The sequence below is a fragment of the Acanthochromis polyacanthus genome, chromosome 6 (genome assembly GCF_021347895.1).
Source record: "Acanthochromis polyacanthus isolate Apoly-LR-REF ecotype Palm Island chromosome 6, KAUST_Apoly_ChrSc, whole genome shotgun sequence".
Classification (NCBI taxonomy): Eukaryota; Metazoa; Chordata; class Actinopteri; family Pomacentridae; genus Acanthochromis; species Acanthochromis polyacanthus.
The window spans coordinates 42391445-42417643 of NC_067118.1; the positions used below are offsets into that span (position 1 = coordinate 42391445).

Below are 26199 nucleotides of genomic sequence, written 5' to 3' on the forward strand. Positions count from 1 at the left end.
AATGTGACAAAAACGTCATAGTTTAGTATGTCGACCAAAATATGGAAAAAACGTCATAGTTTAGTATGTCGTCCAAAATGTGACAAAAACATCATAGTTTAGTATGTCGTCCATTAATGGAAAAAAATGTCATAGTTTAGTATGTCGTCCAAAATGTGACAAAAACGTCATAGTTTAGTATGTTGACCAAAATATGGAAAAAACATCATAGTTTAGTGTGTCGTCCAAAATGTGACAAAAACGTCATAGTTTAGTATGTCGTTCAAAATGTGACAAAAACGTCATAGTTTACCATGTAGTCCAAAATGTAACAAAAATGTCATCGTTTAGTATGTCGTCCAAAATGTGACTAAAACGTCATAGTTTAGTATGTCGACCAAAATATGACAAAAACGTCATAGTTTAGTATGTGGTCCAAAATGTGACAACAATGTCATAGTTTAGCATGTCGTCCAAAATGTGACTAAAACGTCATAGTTTAGCATGTCGTCTTTAATGTGACAAAAACATCATAGTTTAGTATGTCAACCAGAATATGACAAAAACAGTTACAGTTTAGTATGTCATCCAAAATATTGAAAAAACATCATAGTTTAGCATGTAGTCCAAAATGTGACAAAAACGTCATAGTTTAGCATGTCGTCCAAAATGTGACAAAAATGTCATAGTTTAGTATGTCGTCCAAAATGTGACAAAAACGTCATAGTTTAGTATGTCATCCAAAATATGGAAAAAACCTCATAGTTTAGTATGTCGTCTTTAATGTGACAAAAACATCATAGTTTAGTATGTCAACCAGAATATGACAAAAACAGTTACAGTTTAGTATGTCATCCAAAATATTGAAAAAACATCATAGTTTAGCATGTAGTCCAAAATATGACAAAAACATCATAGTTTACCATGTAGTCCAAAATGTAACAAAAATGTCATAGTTTAGCATGTCGTCCAAAATGTGACTAAAACTTCATAGTTTAGCATGTCGTCCAAAATGTGACAAAAACGTCATAGTTTAGCATGTCGTCCAAAATATGACAACAATGTCATAGTTTAGCATGTCGTCCAAAATGTGACTAAAACGTCATAGTTTAGCATGTCGTCCAAAATGTGACAACAATGTCATAGTTTAGCATGTCGTCCAAAATTTGACAAAAATGTCATAGTTTAGCATGTCGTCCAAAATGTGACTAAAACGTCATAGTTTAGTATGTCAACCAAAATATGACAAAAACAGTTACAGTTTAGTATGTCATCCAAAATATTGAAAAAACATCATAGTTTAGTATGTCGTCCAAAATGTGACAAAAATGTCATAGTTTAGTATGTCGTCCAAAATATGAAAAAAACGTCATAGTGTAGTGTGTCGTCCAAAATATGGCAAAAACTTCGTAGTTTAGTATGTCATCCAAAATGTAACAAAAATGTCATAGTTTAGTATGCCGTCCAAAATTTGACCAAAACGTCATAGTTGAGTATGTCGACCAAAATATGGAAAAAACGTCATAGTTTAGTATGTCGTCCAAAATGTGACAAAAACATCATAGTTTAGTATGTCAACCAAAATATGACAAAAACAGTTACAGTTTAGTATGTCATCCAAAATATTGAAAAAACATCATAGTTTAGTATGTCGTCCAAAATGTGACAAAAATGTCATAGTTTAGCATGTCGTCCAAAATGTGACAAAAACGTCATAGTTTAGTATGTTGACCAAAATATGGAAAAAACATCATGGTTTAGTGTGTCGTCCAAAATGTGACAAAAACGTCATAGTTTAGTATGTCGTTCAAAATGTGACAAAAACGTCATAGTTTAGTATGTCGTCCAAAATATGGCAAAAACTTCGTAGTTTAGTATGTCATCCAAAATGTAACAAAAATGTCATAGTTTAGTATGTCGTCCAAAATTTGACCAAAACGTCATAGTTTAGTATGTCGACCAAAATGTGACAAAAACGTCATAGTTTAGTATGTTGACCAAAATATTGAAAAAACATCATAGTTTAGCATGTAGTCCAAAATATGGAAAAAACCTCATAGTTTAGTATGTCGTTCAAAATGTGACAAAAACTTCCTAGTTTAGTATGTCGTCCATTAATGGAAAAAAATGTCATAGTTTAGTATGTCGTCCAAAATGTGACAAAAACGTCATAGTTTAGTATGTTGACCAAAATATGGAAAAAACATCATAGTTTAGTATGTCGTTCAAAATGTGACAAAAACGTCATAGTTTAGTATGTTGACCAAAATATGGAAAAAACGTCATAGTTTAGTATGTCATCCAAAATATGACAAAAACATCATAGTTTACCATGTAGTCCAAAATGTAACAAAAATGTCATCGTTTAGTATGTCGTCCAAAATGTGACAAAAACATCATAGTTTACCATGTAGTCCAAAATGTAACAAAAATGTCATCGTTTAGTATGTCGTCCAAAATGTGACTAAAACGTCATAGTTTAGTATGTCGACCAAAATATGACAAAAACGTCATAGTTTAGTATGTCATCCAAAATATGGAAAAAACCTCATAGTTGAGTATGTCGTCTTTAATGTGACAAAAACATCATAGTTTAGTATGTCAACCAGAATATGAGAAAAACAGTTACAGTTTAGTATGTCATCCAAAATATTGAAAAAACATCATAGTTTAGCATGTAGTCCAAAATGTGAAAAAAATGTCATAGTTTGATACTATTTTTATGGCCTTTTCTTGGCTTTATTGGATCGACGAAGTGAGAGAGAAACTCGAAGTGGGCGTGCAGAATGGGGAAAGAACTGTAGTAAGAGGCCGCGAGTGGGAATCGAACCCAAGCCGCTGCGACAGAGACCAGTTCCTACACATGGTTCACCTGCTAAACCCATTGAGATATACACGCACGCGAAAAACATCCCAGTTTAGTATGACATCCAAAATGTGTAAAAAACGTCATAGTTTAGTATGTCGTCCAAAATATGACAAAAACGTCATCTTTTAGTATGTCGTCCAAAATGTGACAAAAACGTCATAGTTTAGTATGTCGTCCAAAATATGACAAAAATGTCATAGTTTAGTATGTCGTTCAAAATGTGACAAAAATGTCATAGTTTAGTATGTCGTCCAAAATGTGACAAAAATGTCATAGTTTAGTATGTCGTCCATTAATGGAAAAAAATGTTATAGTTTAGTATGTCGTCCAAAATGTGACAAAAACGTCATAGTTTAGTATGTTGACCAAAATATGGAAAAAATGTCATTGTTTAGTGTGTCGTCCAAAATGTGACAAAAACGTCAAAGTTTAGTATGTCATCCAAAATATGACAAAAACATCATAGTTTACCATGTAGTCCAAAATGTAACAAAAATGTCATAGTTTAGTGTCGTTCAAAATGTGACAAAAACGTCATAGTTTGGTATGTCATCCAAAATATTGAAAAAACATCATAGTTTAGCATGTCGTCCAAAATATGGAAAAAACCTCATAGTTTAGTATGTCGTCTTTAATGTGACAAAAACATCATAGTTTAGTATGTCAACCAGAATATGACAAAAAATGTTACAGTTTAGTATGTCATCCAAAATATTGAAAAAACATCATAGTTTAGCATGTAGTCCAAAATGTGACAAAAATGTCATAGTTTAGTATGTCGTCCGAAATGTTATAGTTTGATACTATTTTTATGGCCTTTTCTTGGCTTTATTGGATGGACGAAGTGAGAGAGAAACTCGAAGTGGGCGTGCAGAATGGGGAGAGAACTGCAGCAAGAGACCAGGAGAAGGAATCGAACCCAAGCCGCTGCGACAAACATCAGTTCCTACACATGGTTCACCTGCTAAACCCATTGAGCTATACATGCACCCAAAAAAACATCCGAGTTTAGTATGTCATCCAAAATGTGACACAAACGTCATCGTTGAGCATGTCGTCCAAAATGTGACTAAAACGTCATAGTTTAGTATGTCGTCCAAAATATGACAAAAATATCATTGTTTAGTATGTCGTCCAAAATTTGACAAAAATGTCATCGTTTAGCATGTCGTTCAAAATGTGACAAAAACGTCATAGTTTAGTATGTCATCCAAAATATGACAAAAACATCATAGTTTACCATGTAGTCCAAAATGTGACTAAAACGTCATAGTTTAGTATGTCGTCCAAAATGTGACAAAAACCTCATAGTTTAGTATGTCGACCAAAATATGGAAAAAACGTCATAGTTTAGTATGTCGTCTTTAATGTGACAAAAATGTCATAGTTTAGTATGTCGTCCAAAATGTGACAAAACATCATAGTTTAGCATGTAGTCCAAAATGTAACAAAAATGTCATAGTTTAGTATGTCGTCCAAAATGTGACAAAAACGTCATAGTTTAGTATGTCGACCAAAATATGGAAAAAACGTCATAGTTTAGTATGTCGACCAAAATATGGAAAAAACGTCATAGTTTAGTATGTCGTCTTTAATGTGACAAAAATGTCATAGTTTAGTATGTCGTCCAAAATATGACAAAAATATTGTTTAGTATGTCGTCCAAAATGTGACAAAAATGTCATAGTTTAGTATGTCGTTCAAAATGTGACAAAAACGTCATAGTTTAGTATGTCATCCAAAATATGACAAAACATCATCGTTTAGCATGTCGTCCAAAATGTGACAAAAACCTCATAGTTTAGTATGTCGACCAAAATATGGAAAAAACGTCATAGTTTAGTATGTCGTCTTTAATGTGACAAAAATGTCATAGTTTAGTATGTCGTCCAAAATATGGAAAAAATGTCATAGTTTGATACTATTTTTATGGCCTTTTCTTGGCTTTATTGGATAGATGAAGTGAGAGAGAAACTCGGAGTGGGCGTGTAGAATGGGGAAAGAACTGCAGCAAGAGGCCGCTGCGACAGAGACCAGTTCCTACACATGGTTCACCTGCTTAACCCATTGAGCTATACATGCACCCAAAAAACATCCTAGTTTAGTATGTCGTCCAAAATGTGACAAAAACGTCATAGTTTAGTATGTCGACCAAAATATGGAAAAAACGTCATAGTTTAGTATGTCGTCCAAAATGTGACAAAAATGTCATAGTTTAGTATGTCGTCCAAAATGTGACAAAAACATCATAGTTTAGTATGTCGACCAAAATATGGAAAAAACGTCAGAGTTTAGTATGTCGTCCAAAATGTGACTAAAACGTCATAGTTTAGTATGTTGTCCAAAATGTGACTAAAACGTCATAGTTTAGTATGTTGTCCAAAATGTGACTAAAACGTCATAGTTTAGTATGTTATCCAAAATGTGACTAAAACGTCACAGTTTAGTATGTCATCCAAAATATTGTAAACACGTCATAGTTGAGCATGTAGTCCAAAATGTGACAAAAACGTCATAGTTTAGTATGTCGTCCAAAATGTGACAAAAATGTCATAGTTTAGTATGTCGTTCAAAATATGACAAAAACGTCATAGTTTAGTATGTCGTCCAAAATCTGACTAAAACGTCATAGTTTAGTATGTTATCCAAAATGTGACTAAAACGTCACAGTTTAGTATGTCATCCAAAATATTGTAAACACGTCATAGTTGAGCATGTAGTCCAAAATGTTACAAAAATGTCATAGTTTAGTATGTCGACCAAAATATGAAAAAACGTCATAGTTTAGTATGTCGTCCAAAATATGGAAAAAAACGTCATAGTTCATTATGTCGACCAAAATATGTAAAAAACGTCATAGTTGAGCATGTAGTCCAAAATGTGACAAAAACGTCATAGTTTAGTATGTCGTCCAAAATATGAAAAAAATGTCATAGTTTAGTATGTCGTCCAAAATGTGTAAAAAACGTCATAGTTGAGCATGTAGTCCAAAATGTGACAAAAACGTCATAGTTTAGTATGTCGTCCAAAATATGAAAAAAACGTCATAGTTTAGTATGTCGTCCAAAATATTGAAAAAACGTCATAGTTCATTATGTCGTCCAAAATATGGAAAAAATGTCATAGTTTAGTATGTCGTCCAAAATGTGATAACAACGTCATAGTTTAGTATGTCGTCCAAAATGTGGAAAAAACTGTCATAGTTTAGCATGTCGTCCAAAATATGACAAAAACGTCATCGTTTAGCATGTCGTCCAAAATGTGACTAAAACGTCACAGTTTAGTATGTCATCCAAAATATTGTAAACACATCATAGTTGAGCATGTCGTCCAAAATGTGACAAAAATGTCATCATTTAGTATGTCGACCAAAGTATGAAAAAATGTCAGTTTAGTACTTCGTCCAAAACATGGAAAAAAACGTCATAGTTCATTATGTCGACCAAAATATGGAAAAAACGTCATCGTTTAGTATGTCGTCCAAAATGTGACAAAAACGTCATAGTTTAGTATGTCGTCCAAAATGTGACTAAAACGTCATAGTTTAGTATGTCGTCCAAAATGTGACTAAAACGTCACAGTTTAGTATGTCGACCAAAATATGGAAAAAACGTCATAGTTTACTATGTCGACCAAAATATGGAAAAAAAAGGTCATAGTTGAGCATGTAGTCCAAAATGTGACAAAAACATCATAGTTTAGTATGTCGTCTTTAATGTGACAAAAACATCATAGTTTAGTATGTCATCCAAAATATGGAAAAAATGTCATAGTTTAGTATGTCGTCCAAAATGTGACAAAAACGTCATAGTTTAGTATGTCGTCCAAAATCTGACTAAAACGTCATAGTTTAGTATGTCGTCCAAAATGTGACAAAAACGTCATAGTTTAGTATGTCGTCCAAAATATGGAAAAAACGTCATAGTTTAGTATGTCGTCCAAAATGTCACTAAAATGTCACAGTTTCGTATGTCATCCAAAATATTGTAAACACATCATCGTTGAGCATGTAGTCCAAAATGTTACAAAAATGTCATAGTTTAAAATGTCGACCAAAATATGAAAAAACGTCATAGTTTAGTATGTCGTCCAAAATGTGACAAAAATGTCATAGTTTAGTATGTCGTCCAAAATTTCACTAAAACGTCATAGTTTAGTATGTCGTCCAAAATTTGACTAAAACGTCACAGTTTAGTATGTCGTCCAAAATATGGAAAAAACGTCATAGTTTAGTATGTCGACCAAAATATGGAAAAAACGTCATAGTTTAGTATGTCGACCAAAATATGGAAAAAACGTCATAGTTTAGTATGTCGTCCAAAATGTGACAAAAACGTCATAGTTTAGTATGTCGTCCAAAATGTGACTAAAACGTCATAGTTTAGTATGTCGACAAATTATGGAAAAGACGTCACAGTTTAGCATGTCATCCAAAATATTGTAAACACATCATAGTTGAGCATGTAGTCCAAAATGTTACAGAAATGTCATAGTTTAGTATGTCGACCAAAATATGAAAAAATGTCATAGTTTAGTATGTCGTCCAAAACATGGAAAAAAACGTCATAGTTCATTATGTCGACCAAAATATGGAAAAAACGTCATAGTTTAGTATGTCGTCCAAAATGTGACAAAAACGTCATAGTTTAGCATGTCGTCCAAAATATGGAAAAAATGTCATAGTTTAGTATGTCGTCCAAAATGTGATAACAACGTCATAGTTTAGTATGTCGTCCAAAATGTGGAAAAAACTGTCATAGTTTAGCATGTCGTCCAAAATATGACAAAAACGTCATCGTTTAGCATGTCGTCCAAAATGTGACTAAAACGTCACAGTTTAGTATGTCATCCAAAATATTGTAAACACATCATAGTTGAGCATGTCGTCCAAAATGTGACAAAAATGTCATCATTTAGTATGTCGACCAAAGTATGAAAAAATGTCAGTTTAGTACTTCGTCCAAAACATGGAAAAAAACGTCATAGTTCATTATGTCGACCAAAATATGGAAAAAACGTCATCGTTTAGTATGTCGTCCAAAATGTGACAAAAACGTCATAGTTTAGTATGTCGTCCAAAATGTGACTAAAACGTCATAGTTTAGTATGTCGTCCAAAATGTGACTAAAACGTCACAGTTTAGTATGTCGACCAAAATATGGAAAAAACGTCATAGTTTACTATGTCGACCAAAATATGGAAAAAAAAGGTCATAGTTGAGCATGTAGTCCAAAATGTGACAAAAACATCATAGTTTAGTATGTCATCTTTAATGTGACAAAAACATCATAGTTTAGTATGTCATCCAAAATATGGAAAAAATGTCATAGTTTAGTATGTCGTCCAAAATGTGACAAAAACGTCATAGTTTAGTATGTCGTCCAAAATCTGACTAAAACGTCATAGTTTAGTATGTCGTCCAAAATGTGACAAAAACGTCATAGTTTAGTATGTCGTCCAAAATATGGAAAAAACGTCATAGTTTAGTATGTCGTCCAAAATGTCACTAAAATGTCACAGTTTCGTATGTCATCCAAAATATTGTAAACACATCATCGTTGAGCATGTAGTCCAAAATGTTACAAAAATGTCATAGTTTAAAATGTCGACCAAAATATGAAAAAACGTCATAGTTTAGTATGTCGTCCAAAATGTGACAAAAATGTCATAGTTTAGTATGTCGTCCAAAATTTGACTAAAACGTCACAGTTTAGTATGTCGTCCAAAATATGGAAAAAACGTCATAGTTTAGTATGTCGACCAAAATATGGAAAAAACGTCATAGTTTAGTATGTCGACCAAAATATGGAAAAAACGTCATAGTTTAGTATGTCGTCCAAAATGTGACAAAAACGTCATAGTTTAGTATGTCGTTCAAAATGTGACTAAAACGTCATAGTTTAGTATGTCGACAAATTATGGAAAAGACGTCACAGTTTAGCATGTCATCCAAAATATTGTAAACACATCATAGTTGAGCATGTAGTCCAAAATGTTACAGAAATGTCATAGTTTAGTATGTCGACCAAAATATGAAAAAATGTCATAGTTTAGTATGTCGTCCAAAACATGGAAAAAAACGTCATAGTTCATTATGTCGACCAAAATATGGAAAAACGTCATAGTTTAGTATGTCGTCCAAAATGTGACAAAAACGTCATAGTTTAGCATGTCGACCAAAATATGGAAAAAACGTCATAGTTTAGTATGTCGTCCAAAATGTGACAAAAATGTCACAGTTTAGTATGTCGTCCAAAATATTGTAAACACGTCATAGTTGAGCATGTAGTCCAAAATGTGACTAAAATGTCATAGTTTAGTATGTCGTCCAAAATATGACAACAATGTCATAGTTTAGTATGTCGTCCAAAATGTGACAAAAACATCATAGTTTAGCATGTCGTCCAAAATGTGACTAAAACGTCATAGTTTAGTATGTCGTCCAAAATGTGACAAAAACGTCATAGTTTAGTATGTCGTCCAAAATGTGACAAAAATGTCATAGTTTAGTATGTCGTCCAAAATATGACAAAAACGTCATAGTTTAGTATGTCGTCCAAAATGTGACTAAAACGTCATAGTTTAGTATGTTATCCAAAATGTGACTAAAACGTCACAGTTTAGTATGTCATCCAAAATATTGTAAACACGTCATAGTTGAGCATGTAGTCCAAAATGTGACTAAAATGTCATAGTTTAGTATGTCGTCCAAAATATGACAACAATGTCATAGTTTAGTATGTCGTCCAAAATGTGACAAAAACATCATAGTTTAGCATGTCGTCCAAAATGTGACAAAAACATCATAGTTTAGCATGTCGTCCAAAATGTGACTAAAACGTCATAGTTTAGCATGTTGTCCAAAATGTGACAAAAACATCATAGTTTAGCATGTCGTCCAAAATGTGACTAAAACGTCATAGTTTAGCATGTCGTCCAAAATGTGACTAAAACGTCATAGTTTAGCATGTCGTCCAAAATGTGACTAAAACGTCATAGTTTAGTATGTTGTCCAAAATGTGACTAAAACGTCATAGTTTAGCATGTCGTCCAAAATATGGAAAAAAAACGTCATAGTTTAGCATGTCGTCCAAAATATGGAAAAAAAACGTCATAGTTTAGCATGTCGTCCAAAATGTGACAAAAACGTCATAGTTTAGTATGTCGTCCAAAATGTGACTAAAATGTCATAGTTTAGCATGTCGTCCAAAATGTGACTAAAACGTCATAGTTTCGTATGTCGTCCAAAATGTGACTAAAACGTCATAGTTTAGTATGTCGTCCAAAATATGACAAAAATGTCATAGTTTAGTATGTCGTCCAAAATGTGACAAAAACAACATAGTTTAGTATGTCGTCCAAAATGTGACTAAAACGTCATAGTTTAGCATGTCGTCCAAAATGTGACTAAAACGTCACAGTTTAGCATGTCGTCCAAAATGTGACTAAAACGTCATAGTTTAGTATGTTGTCCAAAATATGGAAAAAACGTCATAGTTTAGTATGTCGTCCAAAATGTCACTAAAATGTCACAGTTTCGTATGTCATCCAAAATATTGTAAACACATCATAGTTGAGCATGTAGTCCAAAATGTTACAAAAATGTCATCTTTTAATATGTCGACCAAAATATGAAAAAACGTCATAGTTTAGTATGTCGTCCAAAATGTGACAAAAATGTCATAGTTTAGTATGTCGTCCAAAATTTGACTAAAACGTCACAGTTTAGTATGTCGTCCAAAATATGGAAAAAACGTCATAGTTTAGTATGTCGACCAAAATATGGAAAAAACGTCATAGTTTAGTATGTCGACCAAAATATGGAAAAAACGTCATAGTTTAGTATGTCGTCCAAAATGTGACAAAAACGTCATAGTTTAGTATGTCGTCCAAAATGTGACTAAAACATCATAGTTTAGTATGTCGACAAATTATGGAAAAGACGTCACAGTTTAGCATGTCATCCAAAATATTGTAAACACATCATAGTTGAGCATGTAGTCCAAAATGTTACAAAAATGTCATAGTTTAGTATGTCGACCAAAATATGAAAAAATGTCATAGTTTAGTATGTCGTCCAAAATATGGAAAAAAACGTCATAGTTCATTATGTCGACCAAAATATGGAAAAAACGTCATAGTTTAGTATGTCGTCCAAAATGTTACAAAAATGTCATAGTTTAGTATGTCGTCCAAAATATGACAAAAACGTCATAGTTTAGTATGTCGTCCAAAATGTGACTAAAACGTCATAGTTTAGCATGTCGTCCAAAATGTGACTAAAACGTCTTAGTTTAGCATGTCGTCCAAAATATGGAAAAAAACGTCATAGTTTAGCATGTCGTCCAAAATATGGAAAAAAAACGTCATAGTTTAGCATGTCGTCCAAAATGTGACAAAAACGTCATAGTTTAGTATGTCGTCCAAAATGTGACCAAAATGTCATAGTTTAGCATGTCGTCCAAAATGTGACTAAAACGTCATAGTTTAGTATGTCGTCCAAAATATAACAAAAATGTCATAGTTTAGTATGTCGTCCAAAATGTGACAAAAACAACATAGTTTAGCATGTCGTCCAAAATGTGACTAAAATGTCATAGTTTAGTATGTCGTCCAAAATGTGACAAAAACAACATAGTTTAGTATGTCGTCCAAAATGTGACTAAAACGTCATAGTTTAGCATGTCGTCCAAAATGTGACTAAAACGTCATAGTTTAGTATGTCGTCCAAAATGTGACAAAAACAACATAGTTTAGTATGTCGTCCAAAATGTCACTAAAACGTCATAGTTTAGCATGTTGTCCAAAATGTGACAAAAACATCATAGTTTAGCATGTCGTCCAAAATGTGACTAAAACGTCATAGTTTAGCATGTCGTCCAAAATGTGACTAAAACGTCATAGTTTAGTATGTTGTCCAAAATGTGACTAAAACGTCATAGTTTAGTATGTTGTCCAAAATGTGACTAAAACGTCATAGTTTAGTATGTCGTCCAAAATGTGACTAAAACGTCATAGTTTAGCATGTCGTCCAAAATGTGACTAAAACGTCATAGTTTAGCATGTCGTCCAAAATATGGAAAAAAAACGTCATAGTTTAGCATGTCGTCCAAAATGTGACTAAAACGTCATAGTTTAGCATGTCGTCCAAAATATGGAAAAAAAACGTCATAGTTTAGCATGTCGTCCAAAATGTGACTAAAACGTCACAGTTTAGCATGTCGTCCCAAATATGGAAAAAAAACGTCATAGTTTAGCATGTCGTCCAAAATATGACAAAAATGTCATAGTTTAGTATGTCGTCCAAAATATGGAAAAAAATGTCAGTTTATTTTTCTTCATAAATTTCAGGTCGTTCATGATGCTTTGTAAAAAAGATAATTTTTTAAATGTGAACATTTTCAGAATGAGCATTTTTGCACTAAAACACAGGAACCATTCAGAGTTGTGGTTGTTAATAGGTTATTATGCTTTGGTTTTACTGGTCACTGAATGTGGAACCTGAACTAAAATAAGTTTGACACTCCTGCTCTAATGTCTCACCTTCTATTCATCGACCACTAAAATTGACCTAAAACATCAATTTCTTTTCATGCACATTATGAGTGATGTAGCCAGTAATCCAGTAGTTGGCGATGTCCATCTGCTGAGAGTTTATCTATAGTCTGCAGGTACAAATACCAAAGGAGGTGCTTTAAATGTGTCCACCAGTGTCTCTGCAGCCACTCACCAAATCTCTATGAAGACAAACTTATTCTCATTCAGGTTAGTTTGAGGGAAGTATTTATTGCATTGTAGAGAGGCAATATACACTAGCTGTGTTTGTTAATACAATTACAATATATTATTGTGATGTTTTTTCATACAATAAGTGGATTTAGAAAAATAAACTTTCACTTTCTATAGGTCAAATGCAGCCCTGTAATGTAAACCACAGTCATCCAGTTAATCTGCACTAAAAGCTGTCGGTGCTGTTAGACTGTTAGAGGTTAGATTCTTCACAGTAACGTTGATGAAGCTCTTGATGTTCCTCAGTTTGTTGCTGTCAAAGTTCCCCAGGAGAACGCAGGAGCCGGCGGTGGTGGGAGTGAACTCGATGCTGGCTTTGGCTTCCTGTTTGGGGTTCACAGATCCGATCCTGGTAGAAAATACGAAGCATACAGTCAACAAAATCAGCTTGATTGAAGGTTTTTTAGGTGTTGTACTTGAAGCTCACCATCAGGTACAGCACAGACTCCATATATAGGCTACTCCATATGTACAATGAACAGCAAATAAATTTTAATGGGATTTTGGTAGAAAACAGCAGAAACACACGGGTCAATCTATAACTGAGAAACTGAGGAACTTCTGAAGTCCATGGGATATATCTGCATACATTTTTATTAAAAGTAAAAAAAAAACTTATTTTTGTATGTTCATTATAATCATGTCTTTACAAGTTCCATAATTATTTATTATAGAAACAATCACTTATTAATAAAATGACTGGATGTCACTAAAATATCAACTAAATAACATCTGAATTTAACACCAACCACCTTCTAATGAGCTAAACTATAATAAAATGAGCTGATTCACAAATAGTTTGGATTGTGTTCTTTTTATTAAGTTGAGATAATCATGACAGATATTTCTTCTTTTTTTGGCAATATGTCAAATTTCAGAAACACCTCTCAAGAAACGACCTACTCATTTTGTTTCTCTGTGGTCATTTTGTTCCTGTTTTACTCATTTTCAGTCCGTTTTGTTGACATTTTGTGCATTTTAGTGGCCGATTTTAGTCGGTTTGTGATCATTTTATGTGTTTTTATTGTCATTTTACAATTTTTGTCGTTATTTTGTGTGTCAGTTGTATATCTAATGTTAGAAGAATCTTTCTCTAAATACCATGTGGTGTTTGGTTATAGGCGGCCATGTTGGTTTTAGTCCTGAAAACAACAAAAATGTCAACTATGCTACAAAAAGTCCCTCAGTTATATATCGACGCTGACAGAAACCTGCTGCTAACAGTCGCCATGCGTACTTTGCCGTTATGGGTTTGCCGTCAGTGAGGCCGACTCCCTCTATGGTGAAGCTGCAGTCCTGCAGCGGTTCTGGTAACGGGTTCAACAAGCTCAGCTCAGCCGTCACCTTCTGGTTCAGTGTGGCTTCTCCGAGCAGCTGCAGAAAACATGTTACATACATGTTAGAGACAACATGTTACAGTACAGCAAATGATCAGAACAGTCCTAATAAACCGGTACAATTTAACCCTCAGATGATCGACTGATTGGACCTGACAGTCTTCAGAAACGACCCTTACAAGAATTAAATGTGTTTTTATCTCATTTTTGTCATTTTGGTTGAGAATAATAACTTGTATTATATTTTTCTTCACATAAGAATGCTTTGATGTGGGGTCTTTTGTACTTTATAACCGATTTTGAACATTTTGATGATTGAAAAAGAAGAATATTACACAGAACAGCAATAGAAGAGCATTAACATCCATTTTATTGACATTTTTCCTCTCTTTACCTCCAAGTTTGAGCACTGCATCACCTCTTGAAATGATATTATCAGTCATAAAGAGTTTTGTGGTGATACAAATACACTAATTTCTTTAAAAGAAGTAACTTAAAATTTGTCTCAGACATATCAAAAACATATTTTTTAAGGAATAGCCGGAATATGAAACGATATAAACTTTTCATTAAAAACATACTGCAAGAAAACGACCTCAGCTTGTGCATCTCAGTGTTAAAAACAAAATATAGTCAGATTATGGAAAGTTTGCAGCCGTTTCGTTCTGTCCTAATATCGATCTGTAGCGTTTACTGACTTGAGGTTAAAGTTTCATTGTTGACATTACAGAAGCACAAGCAATATATTTTAATCATTTTTACTCCATATTTTTCTTTTCCACTGACTTTCTGCAGGAGAAAGTGAAGTAACAAAATAACACACAGAATTGGTTACACACATGTGATGATTTAAGGGGACAAAACACGCCAAAGTCTCTCTGTGGCTGCTGATTTAACCCAGAAAACTCATCAGAATAAGAATCACTTCCCACCTAAAAATGGCTCAGATGGAACCACAGTGATGCTTTATCTAGAATGTGCAGATCTACATAGTGGCTGTTTGTCACCAGCTTTCTCCTCAGACACCAGAAAACTCCTCTACAAGCTAAAGAAGTTGTAATATTGGGGTAAATATGCAACACGTTCAAACCGGAAATAATGTTTCTGAAGAAGAATGATGACAAGAAAAGTCGGAACTGGTTCCTTAGATTCGTTCCACATGAAATCCTGTCTTCATGCAGCCATTTGTTCAGAATATAATTGGTTCACTGTAGTTTCAAAGTGGAAATTGACAGATCATTTTTGCTAATAACATTAAAAAAAAACGTAAAAAGGTAAAAAATAAAAGACAAACTTGATTTTGTTCAGAGGGGTTCTTTCAGTTTAAAGTAAAACAAAACTAAGATTTAACCAAATAAATGGGAGAAGGGTGGAAAAAGTACAAAAGAGAATAAGACATTTGTGGCTTTAGAGTTTATAAATAAACGGTAAATGTGAGTCAGGACCACAAATCACATGAATGTAGTGAAAAAGCTCAAGATAGAGAATAATATTTTTTAATAAACCGCTGATGTCGAGCTAGTAGAGGTCAGTTTTGGCCAGGACGATTAAAAATGTTTGATTCACTTATAGATTCGTCTTTAAAATAGCGTGTTTAATGAGTATTTCTTTTACTTCCATTCTTACCTTGATCTCTAATTCGGGCTCATCCAGAACGATGGTCTTCTCAGCTTTACAGAAATCGATGGTCTGTTTGTCGATGGTGATGGCTGAAAGCTGGATCAGTCTGTCAGACGTGATGGCTGATCCATAGCTGTCATATTCCAGCTTCAGAGACAGACGCCTTTCTGGAAAAACAACAACAAAACAAAACCCACGATGAAGGGAGGCCTTGTTTAATGAAAGGGTCAGTGTCAATGTCCATGGGATATATCTGCATTCATTTTGTTTAAAAGTGAAAAAAAAAAGTTTTTTATGTTCATTATGATCATTTCTTTACAAATTCCAAAAATAATTTCATATGAAAACAATCGCTTCTTTTTTGGTCATTTTCCGACTGTGTTGTGGGCATTTTAGGTCTTTTTGTAGTAATTTTTCACCCCTTTGTGGCTGTTTTTTGTCTGTTTATGGTAATTTTAGGTGTTTTGTGGTCATTTTACGCCCCTTTGTGGCTGTTTTTTGCTTGTTTGTGGGCATTTTAGGTGTTTTGTGGTCATTTTGTGCCCCTTTGTGGCTGTTTTTTGCCTGTTTGTGGTAATTTTAGGTGTTTTGTGGTCATTTTGTGCCCCTTTGTGGCTGTTTTTTGTCTGTTTATGGTAATTTTAGGTGTTTTGTGGTCATTTTACGCCCCTTTGTGGCTGTTTTTTGCTTGTTTGTGGGCATTTTAGGTGTTTTGTGGTCATTTTGTGCCCCTTTGTGGCTGTTTTTTGCCTGTTTGTGGTAATTTTAGGTGTTTTGTGGTCATTTTGTGCCCCTTTGTGGCTGTTTTTTGTCTGTTTGTGGTAATTTTAGGTGTTTTGTGGTCATTTTGTGCCCCTTTGTGGCTGTTTTTTGTCTGTTTGTGGTAATTTTAGGTGTTTTGTGGTCATTTTGTGCCCCTTTGTGGCTGTTTTTTGTCTGTTTGTGGTAATTTTAGGTGTTTTGTGGCCATTTTGTGTGTCTCTGTGGTCATTTTCCAAATATTTGTAGTGTATTTTGTGTGTCTCTCGTCGTGTTGTATCTTTATATGATAATTATGCATCTCATTGAGTCATTTTGTGTCTTTCTGAGTCTTTTTTGGTCATTTTCTGTACATTTTTGTTTTAGGTTTACTACAATAACTTTAGAAATAACTTAAGTTCAATTTTACTCAGTTGCATATATAATATTGAGAAGAATCTTTCTCTAAAATACCATGTGGTGTTTGGTTATAGGCGGCCATGTTGGTTTTAGGCCCGAAAACAGCAAAAATGTCAACTATGATACAGAAAGTCCCACAGTTATATATTGGCCCAAATGCAACTTGAAATGATTTCCACTTGATGTTCATCATGTCTGTGAGATCATTAAATCCTCAGCTGGGAGTTCACACAGAGATCAGAGCTCACCTTCTCCAGAGGGAACTTCCACCTTATCTGAGGCGAACCCGCAGCCGTCTCCCAGTTTCCCGTTGTAGCCGACGGCTCTGGCGAAGAAGAGGAAGTTACAGGTTCTGGCCTTCATGTGGTTGTTGGTGAGGACGGCGAACACTTCAAAGTTTGAGCCCACGATCATGTTGTCAGCCAGCTTGATCTAAAACGACAATCATGGGGTGATTTATTGGTTTAGTTTAGGGAAAGGACAACACAGTAGAAAAAAAATTATAAAAATGAAGACCACAGTTTTACGTTTAACTTTATGAACCCCACAAACGGTCCAATCCGGCCGCGGACGACTTAGGAAAGTGTAAAAATTACAGAGAAGACATTAACTGCAGATTGTAAATTAGTAAAACTATAAATTTAAGATAATTTCTAGATCATGACAAGTTGTTTGGATCAGAAAGTAAAATACTAGATTGACCATTTTATCATTTTGTGTCTCATTTTTGTAATATTTTGTCTTGTTTGTGTTGGTTTTTGTCTGTTGTTTGTCACCCGTTTTTGTTGTTTTGTGTTTTGCCTTATTCAATGTTTTGTCCTTTTGTGTTTTTTTGTCCCGCTAGTGTTGTTTGTCTACTTTTTTGTTGCTTTGTTTCACACACGTTTCATTTCTGGTCTCATTTGTCTCATTTGTGTAATTGTTTTGTCTTGTTTTTGTCGTTTGTCCATTTTCTTTGTCGTTTTGTGTCTTGTTTTTTTTTTGCTTTTGCATCTGATTTTTGTAATATTTTGTCTTTTTTTGCCTAGTTTTGTTGTTTTTCACATGTTTTTGTCATTTTGTTTCTTGCTTTTGTCATTTTTGTGCAGTTTTTGTCATTTGTGTAATTTTTTTGTCTCGTTTTTGTCCATTTTTTGTTGCTTTGTAACTTTTTTGTTTATTTTTTTCTCTTTTTTGTTTTGTTTCATGTCGTTTGTCTTATTTTTTGGTTGTTTTGTATCTCGTTTTTGTCATTTTGCATCTGATTTTTGTAATATTTTGTCTTGTTTTTGTTGTTTTTTTGTCACAAGTCAATAGACGTATTAAACTGAGGTATATTTCCAGTATTTACTCTCCAGCCCCTGTACATTCATGGACAATAAACAGAAAACCAAACCTTGAGATGGAGTCCTGGTTCTGCCCCTCGTTGTTGGAGCTTGTTGTGGTGCTGAGCCTTCTCATACACCTGCCTCTCCTCCTTTGAGCCTAAAAAAACACAGCATTCAAACTATTTTAAACTAGAACTGACAGAAATGTGCATTAGAACAAAAACCATATCACTCTGATTTCCTCCCAACGAGAAAACAGTCCTTCTGCATAGTGAGCAACAAGCCCTTTGTTTCAGGAAAATGAACTCCTATTTCTTTAAGTTAGTCTCCTGTAGTGAAGGAATAACATGTTAACAGCAGAAGGAGCAGGATTTTCTGCATGTGCATCCCATATGGAGGAGGTGCAAAGCTATCAGTGGATTGAAAACGTCTGGTTTGTTCAAACAGACGATGTTTCACTAAAAACGTTGTAGATCTGACTCGCCTCCTTTCAGACACATCTTGTTGAATTTGTAGTTTGACGTCGGGTTTGTGATTGTCGTACCTTCTGGATATTTGTACTTATGCGTGATGTCGTGTCTGTCGTCTGAACCCACGGCTTTGGTGCTGATAAAACGTCCAACGGACTTCGTCGATCCGCTGAACTTCACAAACTCTCCATTCGAGAGCCGCACCAAGTCCACGATGTCCGCGTTGACCTGAAAACACACAGAAAAGGGCAATAAATAGGATTATAAAGACAACAGGCGTGATGCAGCAGGATGGAAACATGTCGGGGAATATTATATAAACTGAGCGCAAATTCTAACTGCAGCAGCTCCAGTTTTTGATGGAACTAATAAATATTGTAACTTGCAGCAGTCACTGCTCATTGACTTTGGACTTTTACAAGCCAGACGAATAATTTCCCTTTTGTGGAAAAGTGTGGACTCTGTTGGATTGTGGATAAAAGAGCTAGCGGCTAATCTTGCCTTGGAACGACTCACATATATTATTAGAAAGAAGGACAATAAGTTTACGTATTTATAGGGTCCCTATATGGTCTTATTGGTAAATCACTGCCCTGCATGATAAAAATGCTTTTTTTTTAACTTATATATTTTATTTCATTTTTAATTTTCACTTAGTACTTTTTTTTCTCCTCTCTTTTTGTGCTATGGCTGAACACCGTAAAGGTCTGTTTGTAATTTAAAATAATATTTTCATCTCACTTTGTTTTATCCAATAATTTGTTCATGTATTTCTTCTTTAGTATTTAACTTATAGTTATTATCATGTATGTGATTTTTGGTATTCTCTCTTTCTTTATCTCTCTGCCAGGGGAAGGGGGGTGTTTTGTTGTTGTTGTTTATTTGTTTGTTAAAAGATTAAATAGAAAAAAGAAATAATAAATAAGATTTTCCTAATAGTTTTTAGCAGATCATCCCTCCCTGTAACGCAGTAAGAAAACAGGCACTCTGTTTTCAAACAATTTAAAACAATTTACCACAACAGTAAATGTACAAACACGGTATTTCTTAATTGATGCGTCCATAGTGTGAACCATGAATAAAACCGTAGTCCAGAGCTAAGATAGAAACTTTCTGCACTTTAAACTGAGCAAAACTCACCTCAGCAAAAATAAAAGGTGCGTCATATTTCTTGGTCAGCTCTCCTTCCTTGATGGCCTTCACTGGAGCCGGTCCACAGCAGAAAACACCTGAAAGCACCACAGATCCAGGAAATGAACATGGTTTAGGAGGCCGTTTGGACCTCAGTAGAATGACACTGAATGGGAAAGGGGCAAAACAGTGGCTAATGACATCTGTATAATGACATTTATAAATGTGAGAGAACTCTAAAAGAGCCGGATTAAACAGTGGACATAAAACTGAAACCTTTTTTAGTCTTGTGACCTGAGTCGTGTGAAGACGGCAAACACAAGCGACCACAAGTCTGAGGGAGGCCAGATAGAGCTGAAACTAACCGCTATGACTCTATGGAGTCACAGGAGTGCCAAATCAAAACATAAATAAATAAATAATGTGGAAATATAAAGAGAAATAAATAACTAAATCAATAAATGTGGAAATATAAAGAGAAATAAATAAATAAATAAATAAAAAGGAAAATTTTGTCTTTGCGTTTACCTTTTCTGTTTTTTCCTTTTATTTATTTATTTATTTCTCTTTATATTTCCACATTTATTTATTTAATGAATTATTTATTTATTTATTTCTCTTTATATTTCCACATTTATTTATTTAATTAATTATTTATTTATTTCTCTTTATATTTCCACATTTATTCATTTATATTTTGATTTGGCACTCCTGTGACTCCATATGACTCAGCTTTACGGTCATGTTGATTTAACTGCCACTGTAGTCATTTCTCATCAGGTTTTCGTTCTCTTCTTCACCTTCACTCGTCTCCTGAGGGGTCGGATCGCTTGCTTGCCACCCGTCAAACTCCTGTCCCAAGTCAGGACGAGTCATCCAGCTGTCCACCCACACATGGAAGTTCCTGACAAAAAAAACGTAACAAATAAAGGACTGTAACATGATAGCCTAGCTTAGCTAGACTGTATTCCCGTTATAAGGGATATACGGGAATACGGTCTAGCCCTCCTCCATTGACACATTTTGACAGGTTTTTCAAGCTCCGATCAGATCAGACCGAACCAATCAGAGCACCAGAGGCGGGAGTTAACGATGCGTCATCTTCAGGGCCGAGTTGGCGACCGCAACAGAGCGAGGTTTCTCTCGTGCGCTTCCCTCTGTTTTGCACGGGCTGAATTTGTCCTTAAAACCTCAACAACAAGCAGCTCTTAAAGGTTTTCTTTTTAAAAAGGATGTATTTTTAATTCCGGCAGGCTGTACGACAGAATGCGTAATGCTGCCCTCCACTGTTGAAAGGGAGAGCTTAGATTTTCCTCAGGAACCCTGTACGGCGAAGGAAGCTGTTAAAACTACAAAACATCATGGCGGAAAGGCAATTGTTAGGTCGCTTAGTGATTGCGTCACACATGCGTTACGCTGATTGGCTCTCTCCAATTCAAGCTGTGATCGGTAGTCCCGCCTCTGGGCTAGATTTGGTTCAATGGAGCAGTTCCAGACTGACTTTATGCGTATTTGTAATACACAATATAAAGGCTGTCTGGTCCCCAGGCAAGTAACATGACGGACAGCAGATGTTCAACTCTCCTGGAGACAGACCTGTGTTAAAAATGACTCCATTTATCAAAGCGTTTCATGCATGACGTACAGCCCCAACAGGAAAACAAGCAAATGTGAGGTTAAAGCTGTAAAATTTCATTAAAACCACTTTATTCAGATACTCAGATGGACCCATAAACAGGAGCTATAGTCTCCAACGCAGTGGTCATGGGTTCAAATCTAACCCCCAGTCATGTCCTGCATGCCATTCCCCCTCTCTTCTACCCACATTTCTTGCCTCTCTACATAAAAAAGACCAAAAAGAAAAATTTATCCCACGTTTTATTTAAAACATACATTGTTTGTACCAACGCCATTCTACAAAAACAGACACATGACAAAATGATTTTTCAGCTGAACTGCAGGCTGTGTTTCCACAAAGCTGATAGGAGATAGGAGAGCCAGTTTTTATCAGCTGCGTCTTTTATCTAAAGTAAAGCCTTTCTTAATTCTCAATAATTTGATTTATTATTTAATAAAAAATTAAAATTGCTTAGGGTTCAGCTTTCCTAAAGTTTAATGTGTATTCTTTTTTAATATTTTCATTCCAGTTGTGGAATGGGATCTTTATCTTTATCTTTTATTTTGAAAAGCCAGCATATTTCAGAGTCCCTTGTAACATTATAGAACTTTTATTTTGATACTGTACCTCAGTGCATTCTGTTAATGGTTTTCAGCTGACCAACTGAAACAATCATTTAAAAAAAACAACCTATAGAAAGACATAGGTTGTTTTTTTTGAAGATGACTGTTTGTGGTTCCGGAACGTGACATCATGTGTGACATCATCAGCAGAGTTTACTAGTGTAGGGTGAATTGTTACAACCACTCACTTCTGTCTAGAGCCAAAGACAGCAAGCAGCGAAGAAACCAGAGCGAGGAATTAACCGAACTCACAAACCTTCGACCGTCTTCAAGAACTTCAGTGTTCTTGAAGAATCTACAACTTCTGCAACAACCTACAACTACTGCAGTTGTCACCTTTTATTTCTTTTCAACTTTTCTGCTACCATGTCCATCAGGACCAACCCAAGGTGCAGAGGAGGCCCGAATTACCGCGGGCCAAACCACCACCACGTCAACCCCGCCGGGCCCCAAAGCTCTCGTGGCGCCGGTCAGGAAGAAATGAACTACCTGAACTACCTGAGAGAGCATAACCATAATATGAGCATTCGAATCCAGGAGCTCATCGCTGAGAACCAGGAGTACTCCCAGAAGATGGTGAGCTGTAAGGCCAAGATGGAGCAGCTGGAAGAGATTCTGCTGGACAAAAAGAAGGAAACAGAGTATGAACGCCAGCAGAACGAGGAAAGAATGTCGGCCCTGGAAGTGCAGCTCAGAGAACGCGAGGAGGCCGAAGAAGAGCAGCTGAAACTGAAAGACAGGGAGATCCTGAATCTCAAAAATGAGATCCAGAGTCTGTCTGCTGCTCTGAAAGCCTCCCAAAACCTGCAGAGAGATGAAGACAGATCTCTGGAGGTCAGTAATGAGCTGCAGGAGCAGAAAAAGGCCCTCGATGAAGAACGACAAGAGGTTGAGAAAGCCAAGGAGGAGCTCAAGCAGAAGACAAAAGATCTGCATGAGGAAAGGGTTGTTCTGGAAAAGCAACAGAAAGAACTCCAGGTAAACCAGGAAAAGCTGGAGCAGAAAGCAAAAGATGTGCATGACGAATGGGTCTTTCTGGAAAACTACAAAAACAAAGAGCTTCAAGAAGGACAGATGCGTCTGGAGAAGCAGAGAAAAGAAGTCCAGACACAAAAGAGAGAACTCCAGGAGCAGAGAGAAGCCTTGGAGAGAAACTTGAAACAGGTGGACCTGAGGAACATTGAGCTGCAGCTCATCCAGGAGGAGGTGGAGGAGGAGAGAAAACAGCTGCAGAAGCAAAAATGTGCATCAGAACAGATGGAGAAAGAACTTCAAGCTGAGAAGAAAGAACTTGAAAACATTCGAAAAGTTCTAGAAGCTCAGACTGTTGGAGTTAAGAAAGAAACGACAGAAACGGATGTGAAGTATGAGAATCTGCAGAAGGAGAACCAAGAACTGAAGCAGCAGAAAACAGAAAGAGAAGACAGAAATAAAGAGCTGCAAGAAGACAAGGTGGAGCTGCAGGAGGAGATTACAGACCTGGAGGTGAAGCAGCAAGAAAATGACCAACAGAAACCGAAAAGAAAGAAGGTGGGCTGCTGGAGCTGGCTGTTCAGGAAGTCCCGGGATAGACGAGGCTCGTGAGCTCCCTCTGACTCACCCCTTCCTCACCCTCCACTCCCCCTTGTCTCCCTCCTTCAACTCTCATCCATTCTGCCTCTTCCTTCCTCCATAAACTTCGTACCCTCGCTGTCGCCCCACACCTCCTCTTACTATTGTACACAACAACAACAACAAAACAGAAAGAGCAACAAAAAAACAAGAGAAGAGGTGATCTAGGAGACAAATGAACAACAGGAGCAGTAGAAGAAAGCCAAGAATAAGAAAAAGAGCTTCTGGAGTCGACTCAAGTGCTGTTGCCCATGAGTGGAGGCTCAAGGGCAACAGCTCCTCACCCCTTCTGCCTCCTTTCTCCTCACCTCTTCAACCTCTGTCACCCTCTTCCTCTATTTCTTCACTTTCCTTCCATCTTTTCTTTTCTTTTCTTTTCTTTTCTTTTCTTTTCTTTTCTTTTCTTTTCCTGTCCTGTCCTGTGTGTCGTGTCCTGCGTCCTGTGTGTCCTGTCGTGTGTCCTGTCCTGCGTCCTATGTGTTCTATGTTCCCCTCTAAAGAATCGCCACCTTATCGCGGTGGAGGGGTTTGAGTGTCCCTGTGATCCTGGGAGCTATGTTGTCCGGGGCAATAGCCCCTGGTAGGGTCTCCCAAGGCAAATTGGTTCTAGGTGAGGGACCAGACAAAGAGCGATTGTGAAAACCCTGATGACAAAGACGAAAGCCGCTACCTGGTCCAGACAAGGGAAACCGGGGCCTCTCCCTGGAGCCTGGTCTGGAGGGGAGCTGGTCACAGAGCACCTGGTGGCCGAGTCTTTGGGCCCCGTGGGGCTTGGTCGGGCACAGCCCGAAAAAGTAACACGGGGTCGCCGCCCGGTGGGCCCACCATCCACCGGGCAGGAAATCGGGGTCGGTGCTATGCCAACCGGGCGGTAGGCAGGAGCGGGCGTCTAGACCAGGGGTCGGCAACCCGCGGCTCCGGAGCCGCATGCGACTCTTTCATCCCTCTGTTGCGGCTTCCTGTAGCTTTGGAAAATAAATAATCAGAAGGCTATTTCATTCAAATTTCTTTTATTTTACTTTGTTACTTTTTAAAATTTAATTCTAAATTTGAAGATTACGGTGATCTTGTAACATCAAAATAAAACCTCTTCATTTTTGTCTGTTAAAATACGCGTCCCAGCCGTCCATCTCCGACACTCGCCGGCCTGCGGGTATTCATTTGGAGTCCTGTTGATCTTCGGATCCCAGTGTTTGCTCTACATTCATTCAGCAGCGGCGGGTCACCATTTCTAAATCCTAGCTGTCGCTCCTTCAAATTTCTGACTGACATAGTTTCTGCATTTATGCTTCAAATATGATGTAATGTATGATGGAAGAAGATGGATGGATGGATGGATGGATGGAGTTCTCAGCCAGATCCACTGAAGATAATTCATGGTGTTTTGGCCAACTGGATTTAAAAATGCTAAATAAAACGGGTATATCAAAGCACAAACAACAGGGGCCAGGTAAACTTACTCAGACTATGTCCTGGAAGCAAAAGTAGGAATGTGAGTTAGCCTGTAAGCTAAGCTAAAGGCTACATTGCACTAATTTCTGCTCCTGATTAGCCTTTTAGCAAATCTGTGATTCCTGTCCATCAAAATGGAATGGCTAAGTCTGAGATAACTGTTGCATTCTAATCCTGACCAAGACACAGTAAACAGAAACATTACCGATGCTGCTCTTTGCTCAGCGCCAACATCTTTTGTCATCTTTTTTTTTTTTTTGACAAAAAAATGTACAAAGCATGTAAACGATGTCTGACGCATTACTGTCCAGACTTTATGGGCACACCTGACTCAAAAATGTGTTCTGTTGCACTGCACTGCAGGATAATGACAGTAAAGCTTGTAGTTGTAATTATTTTAATCTGAATTATATGATCCTGCCTGACATGCACAGATGTATGCGTTGACTTAATGTTTAAGATAGGAGTGTTGGAGCCTATTTCTATTATTTGATGATATATCAAATTATTATTATTTAGATGATGATCCACAGTTCTATTCCTGCTCTGAGGTTTATTCCGATCTTCTTGTGTGTTGGTGCTAGTAGCAGGTGCAGACCTGTGAAGCTGCAAGATAGTTTGATGAAGTGTGGAGGAAAAAGGTTGGAAACACATTGAAAATGCTCCCATGCAATGAAATCTGTTAAAATCACAGATACATTCATGGTATTTCAGGAGTTGATGGCCTGAGATGTTGCAGTTTTCCAGACAGACAAAACAGTCTCACTTTAAGGTCCATGTTGTAGCTGTTCTGGAGGATTTGTGGATGTTACATTTCTCTTTCTTTCTTTTTTTTTTGCCCATGTTGGCATTAAAGTTGATGTCACGAAATGCAGAAGTGAATAAAATAGATTTTCGTCACATCCTGTCAAAGCAAAGAGTCTTGAACAGCTTGATGTTGCTTTATTCAAATTCAAGCTAACAGTCAGTCCAATATTAATTTTTAATCGATCCGTGCTCTCACGAGTAACGTCGTATTAACCTGACATATCAAAGAGTAGATACTGAGCAAGACAATTATCCGTAGTTTACTTTACCCGACACAATGCAGGACTCTGCTGTGAAGGCGGAGACGTGCGGCAGTGGTGTATTTGCGGCAATAGAAAAAAAGAAATTTGAAGGAGCGACGGCTAGGATTTAGAAATGGTGGACCGCCACTGCTATATAGTAGTCAGGTAACATGAGGTTGTAGAAGA

At 36.3% G+C, this 26199-nt stretch overlaps 1 protein-coding gene across 1 annotated transcript in view; it reads right to left on the reverse strand.

Moving 5' to 3' along the window:
- Positions 1-12614: 12614 nt before the first annotated feature.
- tgm2a (transglutaminase 2, C polypeptide A) overlaps positions 12615-26199 on the reverse strand; it is a 32114-nt gene continuing 18529 nt past the window's right edge. The window contains exons 8-15 of the mRNA XM_051948994.1: positions 20461-20564; positions 19670-19758; positions 18604-18757; positions 18128-18216; positions 17001-17184; positions 15601-15761; positions 13875-14011; positions 12615-12986 (exon numbers count right to left, since the gene is read on the reverse strand). Of these exons, the coding sequence (XP_051804954.1) occupies positions 12794-12986; positions 13875-14011; positions 15601-15761; positions 17001-17184; positions 18128-18216; positions 18604-18757; positions 19670-19758; positions 20461-20564 (1111 nt within the window). The 3' untranslated portion in view covers positions 12615-12793. The remainder of the gene's footprint in view (positions 12987-13874; positions 14012-15600; positions 15762-17000; positions 17185-18127; positions 18217-18603; positions 18758-19669; positions 19759-20460; positions 20565-26199) is intronic.